The 8,771-nt window shown below is 36.8% G+C and overlaps 1 protein-coding gene across 1 annotated transcript; it reads left to right on the forward strand.

Annotated features, from left to right (window-relative positions):
- Window positions 1-2,037: 2,037 nt before the first annotated feature.
- LOC112036184 (probable 3-hydroxyisobutyrate dehydrogenase-like 1, mitochondrial) lies at window positions 2,038-3,268 on the forward strand. The gene has a single exon (XM_024068991.2). It carries the CDS (start codon window positions 2,139-2,141, stop codon window positions 3,156-3,158), a length of 1,020 nt encoding a protein of 339 aa, XP_023924759.2. The 5' UTR covers window positions 2,038-2,138; the 3' UTR covers window positions 3,159-3,268.
- The last annotated feature ends 5,503 nt before the right edge of the window (window positions 3,269-8,771 follow it).

Here is an 8,771-nt window from a genome sequence, read left to right on the forward strand (position 1 = left end):
TTATAAGTAATCCTAAGACCACAATTTTTGTCATAACTTGCTCATGTGGCAGGTTGTGAGTGGTGGAGTTGTGGACCTATATGGACTTAACACTTTTACTCCACTACTTACAACATACCAATGAGGAAGTTGTGGCAAAAGCTGTGGTCTTACCATTTTTATAAGTTATATCTAAATTCTTAGTGACTCTACCTAGATTTTCTATTAAAAAAAAAAAAATCTGAAATTTGGAATCAACAAAACCCAAAATTTGTTTCCCTTCTCTAAAACTACCAAAATCTATAATCAAATTGCTTACTCATTGTGAAATTATCCCAAGAATAATAAGGGCTTCAGAAGGAGAAAAAAAAAAATCCATTCAAATCAAGCTCGTAAGCAATTAGTTATATCTAAATTCTCATTTAAGCAATTAGTAGTTTCAGGGATGTTGATTCTATTTCCAAGGAGAGGGGAGGTTGGGAGGTGGAAGACAAACTGTGAAGGATTTTTTAGATTTATTTTTTTTCTTTTCCAAAAACCTTGTATTAAAATTTTTAGTTCTTTTAATTTGAGGTGTATTTTAGTATTTTAAAAAGTTTATGTATAACATACCATGTTAGCAATTTGTAAAAAATTTGAAAAATAATGAGTAAATTACGTATTTGGTCCATATTCTTTACACCATATTTCAATTTAGTCTCTAACCTTTCAATTGTATGAAATTGGTCCATAACCTTTCAATGTTGTGTCAACCTAGTCCTTGCTGTTATCTCTTAGATGGAAAAGTTTGAAATGTCAAACGGCCTAAATTAAAAAAATAAATAAAATTGCTACATCATTAGCCACATGTCAAACTTTTTTTTTTTTTTTTTTTTTTTTTTTTTTTTCCCAAATCAAATCTTTGATAGAACCACATCAGTTTAAAGAAAAAAAAAAACTCAAATGAAATATTTTTAGTTTGATAAACGAGGGCAGAACCCATCTAAAACACTTTCTCCCTAAAATCCAAAATCACTATGTGAGGATGGCGGCGCCTTATCCTTCCGGCGATGCCTTCTTCTTCCTTCCAACAATACCTTCTTTCTCCTTCTAGTAGTGGCTCTCTCTTCTAGCGGCACTAGTTCTCTCTCTCTCTCTCTCTCTCTCTCTCTCTCTTAATTAGTAAAAATGCCTATGGACTAAATTGAATGGAAATTGCTAGAATATTTTGCCATATTACGACACTTCATATTTTATGACATCTAGGTCTGATTGTTGCAAGTTATTTTTTTCTTAACATGTTTTCAAATATGTTTCTAAAGCTTTTGATATAACTACACCAAAAGCGATCGAACAAGAAGACAAAAACATAAATTTGCCTAGAACTACAACAAAAGTCAATACCAACCCTTCACGTTTTGGTCCGTTCCAAACAAATAAGAGATAAAAACTTGAGAGGAAGATAATACCAAGAGAGAGAGAGAGAGAGAGAGATATTATCGGCAGATTGGCAACTCCGTCAGCCTTCAGCTCTAGTCTTCATTGTCAAGCACTCAAGCGTCACCTTTGGCATAATCTCTGGCCACCGTAATGCCTCAGCTTTCTCTCTAGAAGACCAAAATATGAAGAAATCTGAAATAGTGACTTAGGGATGTATATATTTTTGAGGAAAGGGACTTTCTTTTGTTGATAGATGTGAGTTAGGGATTTTGATCTAAAAGTTACCCTTTCACTTATCTATTGTTGTTGTTGTTGTTGTTGTTTTTTTTATTTTTTTAAAATATGTTGACATTTCATAAAAAATAAATTTATGCTGACATGTTCGTCCAAGTGTTAGTTGACGTGGCAATAAATTTTTATTTTTTATTTTTTTATTTAAATTGTTTGTCATGTCTAATTTTTCTATTCAAGAGATAACAATATGAATTATATTGACACGATACTGAAAAATTAATGACTAAATTGACACAATTAAAAAGTTTGAAATTAAATTGTTCAAAGGATTGAGATCCAATAATAATTTCTTCCAAAATAATTTATGTTTATAACGTTATTACAAAAGGCGTGAAAAGATTCTAGATCTGAGAGAATCCTCGTCCACAAATTAAACGAAAATTACGAGTAGTGCACAATCAGAAGACAACACCATATTGTATATATATACACACAAAAGAAAAGAAATGGCAGTACCTCGTCTTTTACTCCGCTCCCTCCCCACTACCATTCTCTCCTTTCCCTGCCTCACCTTCATCTCTCGCTCCATGGCCAACACCACAGAGCTCATTAGCCCATCCAACACCCGTGTGGGCTGGATCGGAACCGGCGTCATGGGCCGATCCATGTGCTCCCACCTCATCAAAGCCGGCTACACCCTCACCGTCTTCAACCGCACCCTCTCCAAAGCCCAGCCCCTTCTCGAAATGGGGGCCCACTTAGCTCAATCCCCTCACCACCTCGCTGCCCAATCCGACGTCGTCTTCTCAATCGTCGGCTACCCCTCCGACGTCCGCTCCGTCTTACTCGACCCTACCTCCGGTGCCCTCTCCGGCCTCCGCCACGGTGGCATACTCGTCGACATGACCACCTCCGAACCCTCCCTCGCCGCCGAGATATCCGCCGCCGCTTCCTCCAAAGACTGCTTCTCCATCGACGCACCAGTATCCGGCGGCGATCTCGGGGCTAAAAACGGAAGGTTGGCGATATTCGCCGGAGGGGACGAGTCGGTGGTGAAACGTTTGAGTCCACTTTTTGCCCTCCTTGGTAAAGTTAATTACATGGGTGCCACTGGAAAAGGTCAATTCGCGAAACTAGCGAATCAGATAACGATTGCTTCCACTATGGTAGGATTGGTGGAAGGTATGGTTTATGCTCACAAGGCTGGTCTTGATGTGGGTTTGTTTCTTGACGCGATATCGAGTGGTGCGGCTGGGTCGAAGTCTTTGGATTTGTACGGGAATAGGATTTTGAAGAGGGATTTTGAGCCTGGGTTTTATGTAAATCACTTTGTGAAGGATTTGGGGATTTGTTTGAAGGAGTGTCAGAATATGGGTCTGGCTTTACCTGGGTTGGCTTTGGCTCACCAGCTTTATCTCTCACTTAAGGCTCATGGGGAAGGGAATTTGGGTACACAAGCGCTTATTTTGGCTCTGGAGCGGCTCAATAATGTTTCTCTTCAATCTACAACGGTTACTTCGTCTTAGAGCGGTAAATGTATGTTTGATTATTGATGTTTATGGGCACTTTGAGTTTGTTATCGGGTATATGCTTCAACATTTGCTACTAATGAATATAAAGATTTTACATTTTGCAATGTATGGGTGTTTTAAGCCTTGCGTTTGTGTTTGTTTACTAGGGCTAATGTGTGTGATATTTTGAAAGCAATGTATATTTTAGAAATGAGGAATTTCGGGCATTTTGGGGTTGACATTGTATGCATGATCTTTTGCACTAACATGCTTTTTGCCAGCAATACTTCAATACAAATATGTTTACTTAAATTGTTTTAGCATGCCGAATATGAGTTTCAACATTGTGTTTTGAATGATGATTTAATACATTGTTTGTTAGGAAATTGATCTCATTTAATAACTGAGAAACTTCGCTATGCTTTCATGATGACAAGCTGTTGCTATAGTCATTTACAGCAATTGTGACTTTCTGAGATCCCAAAGACCTTGGGATTGAATTGAAACTAAGATTAGAGAGTGTGAAAGACCATAGGAATGGATATGAGTGACAAGAAAAATCTGGGGATTTGTGTTTGTGTTAGTTTATGGAAATTGTTGAAATTTTTTATGAACTTAGGGTTAGTGGTTGTTTAAATGGCTTGCTAGTTGCTAAGTTGAAAGAGCCTTATGCAGAGCTTGATCTATGATCATTTCATTGGGCCAAAATAAGAAGGTTACTTGTAGAAAGGGATACTTTATTGTGGCCTTGGCTCCCCCTACCTTATGGTCAAGTGTCTTACCACCAGCAAGCTCTAGGGAAACAGGCAAAGACTTTCTTTTGCGTAATTCGTGAATCATGCATTGAGAAGAAATATCATAACTTCCCCTATGCAGCACATACCTCACATCTCTCATAGACAAAAACCAAATGTTCTGATATGTCTAATTAAAAAAAAAGGTTCAGATATGATTCTTGAATGCTGCACATTCACGATGCCATTTGTTTTCCCATATTGTAAGTGTCATCCACTGGATATATATTAATTCTTCCCACATTCTAGAATTTGTTATAAGGCAATTTCATAAAATCTTTTAGTTGATAGGGGGGTCGTACTAGCCTTGAGAGACTAAATCAGTATTTTCAGTATACACTGGCCATTCCAGTTTCATGAAACGAATCAAGAGACATCTTGATATGGCTTTAAGGTGATTTTCTACACACTTAAAGTGGAATTTAAGCATATGCAATGCTCCCATCTCTCGTTATGTCTGGGACCATACAAGAATTACTTTGTTGTAAATTACTATTATAAATTTATAGTGAATTCCTCATCACATAATTGGTTGTGTTTTGCTTTTATTGCAACCTAGCATGTGACTAGGATATTAAAACAAAAAGAAGAAATACCTCTTATAAGTAAAGAGCCCTGTAGCATCATTAACATTTCTTGATGTTTCCAACGGAGATATCTAGATTCAGATCCTTTAACTTTGATGTATCAAAAAGAAATACCTTTTACACATCTCACCTGAATGTAAATCAAGCACTACAGCGTAATTTAAGATTCTATGTGGCATTAGATGGTCATTGAAAACCAAACTAGCATCCTTTTGGTTGGGGAGAAAATTGAGGAGATGGAGAAAATGGAGAAAATTGCAGAGAAAATCCAAATTTTGCATCATTTGGTTTGTGATGGAAAATGGGGTGGAAAAGAGTGGAATGGATGTTTTCCACTTGAGCCCACCAAAAATAAATCTTCCTGAATTGGGGAAGAAAAGGGGAGGATTTTCCACATTCCAATCCCACTAACTCACCTCTCTTTTTTCTTCTTTTTCTTCTTCTTCCTCTCTTTTAAAAAAAAAAAAAAACTTATTAAACTATCAACCCCACCCCCTTAAAGAACCTTGAATGTCTTAATTGAGAACATTAAGAGATGCCAACTAATTGAGTTACGAGGCTCTTAGCAACTCATCTCTTTGTCCTATTCCATTTTTTCCCCTTACCTTCCATAGTCAAGTAGCCATGAACAATCCACACATTTGTTTATTTTTTTTTCAAAATACATATTTCATTTTAATCAACTTAATTTATCACATTATTTTTTTGTTATTTAAAAATTAAAAGACAGAGAAAGAAGCTTGTTTGTTTTTTTTAGCAAATATTTAATTTTAATCAACTTAATTTATCACATTACTTTTTGTTATTTAAAAATAATAGATGGAAAGAAGTTAAAATAACGTAATAATTGTGATGTCACTTTTATAATGTGTCAAATTACCTCATATGTACTATAGTATAGGGGCATAATAGTAAATTTGTACAAATGACCTTTTCATCCTCTCAAATTTTTTTTTTACCAACTAAACCAAGTAACATTTATATTTATTTTCAAAACTCCTACTTTTGCATTCTCTCGATTGAACATACATGGTGGAAAACTATAATTTCTTTTTTTCACATTTTTTTTTTAATCCTCCTAACATTTTTCACCAACCACTTTTCCATCTCCAAGCAAAAAAATCCAATCTATCTTGAAGAGACATGAGGTCAAGTCATTGTAAATATGACCTTGGAATGTGATTTAGAACAAAAAAATAAATGTTTGAATTTCCTCTATCTCAATATCTAATATCTCTTTTGTGGGTGTAAAAAAGATTCAAGAACTGCTGAGAAAGCCTTTGAAAAACACAATTAATTTCTAAGAAAGGGTAAAAAGCCCACAATGGGAAGATTAGACAAACAATTGAAGAACAGAGATGGTGGAATAAGACTCTTTGATTGAGAAAAAACAACTTCCTAAGGTACAAAGTGTTAACCAATGGATACAGATTCTAATTCTCTCTCTCTCTCTTGCTCTTCTTTCTTAATTTTTTATGGATCCCATCCCTTGTTGGCTATCTTCTCCTTTTATCCTCCCCTCATTTCTACTTTCCAGCTGTGATTCACTTAGCTAGATCAAAGGAGATGCTTGTCCCATTAAACACCTCTCCTACTATCTTTTGATCATGAAGGGAGACTTTTGGGGGGTCTCTACTGTTCAGGCTAGTAATTTATCATTTATTGAGTCTGACATTAGGTAGGAACACTTAATTAATGCAAAGTTGAATGTTATGTTGGGCTCTATGTTGTCTCATTTGTGTTCCTCAGGAATGGGGATTGAAGTTGTGTTCTCGGTAAATTTGTAGATATTTTCTTAGTAGGGTGTTCCTCGGATTACCTTCATGTCCAGATCAACTATCATCTCTCGGGCTTGGGCTTTTCGATATTAAGATTTAGGCCTAGTTCTTGTTACGGGAGTGTCCTTTCGGCATTTCTTCATCAGCCTGAAGTCCACAGGGTGGCTATGTTCCCACCTTCCATAATAGCCCTTCACGATCTTCTCTTCATTTATGATGGAATGGGAATCGTGGCTTGAGGTAGGGGATCATCATTAACTGCCATTCATGGGACATGACGTAGCTTTGCAATAAATGCCCAAGACACGACCCTTCACCCCTAGCCTTGATGAGCTACATGTGTTCAAATGGATGGTTAGATTTGGTGGGGTGTAGGAATCCTAGAGTCATGGCCTTTTTTCTCACTCATCCCATATCTATATAAAGAGAACCTAGGCCAGTTTCTGGATTTCCATTTCTTCTTCCCTTCTACTCGTTTTTTAGAGAGCTCAATTGTTTTTGAGAGAGTGCAACTTTTCCAAGGTGCCTAGCTCGAGTTTTTCTTTGTCTAGGTAAGTTTCCTCTCTGATTTTTTACATTTTTCCAATATGTTCTTGTTTTCCCTCGCTCTTAGTAGAAAAATAGGTAAATTTAGGTCCCTAGTTGACAACTCTGAGAGGTTAGCTGCATTTACAAGGGCCTATGTGATCCTTGATAATGTCAGGGTAAGCTTTTGTCAAGAGGATGACGTAGATGTTAGGAGGGGGATCGAAACCGTAATCATCTCCTAATTTTCTTTCATAGAAGGTGTGGTTAGGATCCTAATAAGTAAACTCCTCACCAACTTTCTTAGACATTTTAAGATATGTCCTAACCAATGTACCCTAAACATATTCAGGGTGGTAAATAGTGTTGTCGAGCTCAGTAAGAGGCTTTGGCTTAACCTTACCGAACATGACATCAATTGGATAAAAAATTGTCAAGATAGCGCTACCTCGGGCTTCTATTTCAAGTGTTACCATGGGGAAGTTAGGTTGATTTCATGTCTCTTGAATTCCAACAAGGAAATAGAGAGAGATTTCCTTGTAATCACAGGTTGATTTGATGCATATTCATGCTACATTGTATGCATGACCTACTGCATGTGATTGTCCCTATCCATGTTAGCTAGTGACATTGGTTTCCCCGTGTATGTGACACGCATCATGTGTTTAAACCTTGATGAGCCCCAGCTTGCCTTAGGATGAACATTATACATACACATCAAACGCGAAACTCTACCAGATTTTCATCGTGAAAATGTGGCATCTTTTTGCCATATTCTCATAGAGAAAGCTTGGTGAGAATAGTTTTTTGTATGCTATGACACACCTAACTTAAAATGCTACCGGATTGCCATCATGAAAATAAGGCAAAATGCTGCTGGATTTTTGTCATGGAAGTTTGGCAACAATTCCAAATGTACTAGCGAAACATCGATAAAGGCCATACCTCTTTTCCAAATCAAACCTTAAAGCCCAATCCTTTTAAAGCCCTGAAAGCATATAGCTTCTTTTTAACTGCCAATGACCGAAAATTAAGAATTTACCAAAACAAAGGACTGTCTCTGGACAAGCTTTATGGGATGCCTAACACCTTCCCCACAATTAACCAAACATTTGAACTCAAGAATCAAGATTTTTTATCATCCATTTGGATTAGGAAAAACAAAATTTTTCTTAGTCTAGGACTGGTAATAAAATAAAATAGAGCCAAATGACCAATCACACCTTAGAAAAACCCAATGATTGGTGGCAACTTCACTACCTTTGGTAATAATCGATTAACAATGACTCAATTCAGTCACACACACCGGAGGTTCCCTTTTTTTACTCTCTTCACAACACCCGAACTTGTGCATTGCCCTTTGGGAAGGCGTGGTAGCATTGCCACACAAGGTAGTCGATTGTTGCGAGGTATCGACAGGCTGATGACTCCACTAGAGATACTTAGAGAGTTTAGCCTTTAGAGCTTTTGGTTTGCTCTTAATCTTTGGTCATTTGCTTTCAAAATATTGAAATTGACATTAATTTTCAAGGCTTTCTTTTCGAAAATGGTTTCACTATATCTTTAGTAAACTATTTTCAAATATCAAATTTATATTTTCAAAAATCCTTTTAAGAAATGGCTTTGAGGTATTTTTGTGCTTGTTGTATATATGTAAGCTTTCCTGCTTTTGTATGCATGCTTTACAACTTTCCTTCACATGTGCAAACCTAGGGTAGTAAGATTTTATATGCTAGTTGGAAGTCTTTCCCCTTTCATTTCAAAATGCTTAGCATACCACTTGTATTGGGTTGAACCTGGACCTAGTGCTTAAGGCCAATGCCTAACTCGCATACCTTAGATAGCTACTGGATGTCGAATTGTAGGTACTTCTGGGTCCATGGTGAGGACAGGAGTTACTAAAAAGGCCCCCCCTTGATTCGCTCTATCCCACAACTTCTATGA

Source organism: Quercus suber, unplaced genomic scaffold, assembly GCF_002906115.3.
Source record: "Quercus suber isolate HL8 unplaced genomic scaffold, Cork oak 2.0 scaffold_406, whole genome shotgun sequence".
Lineage (NCBI taxonomy): Eukaryota > Viridiplantae > Streptophyta > Magnoliopsida > Fagales > Fagaceae > Quercus > Quercus suber.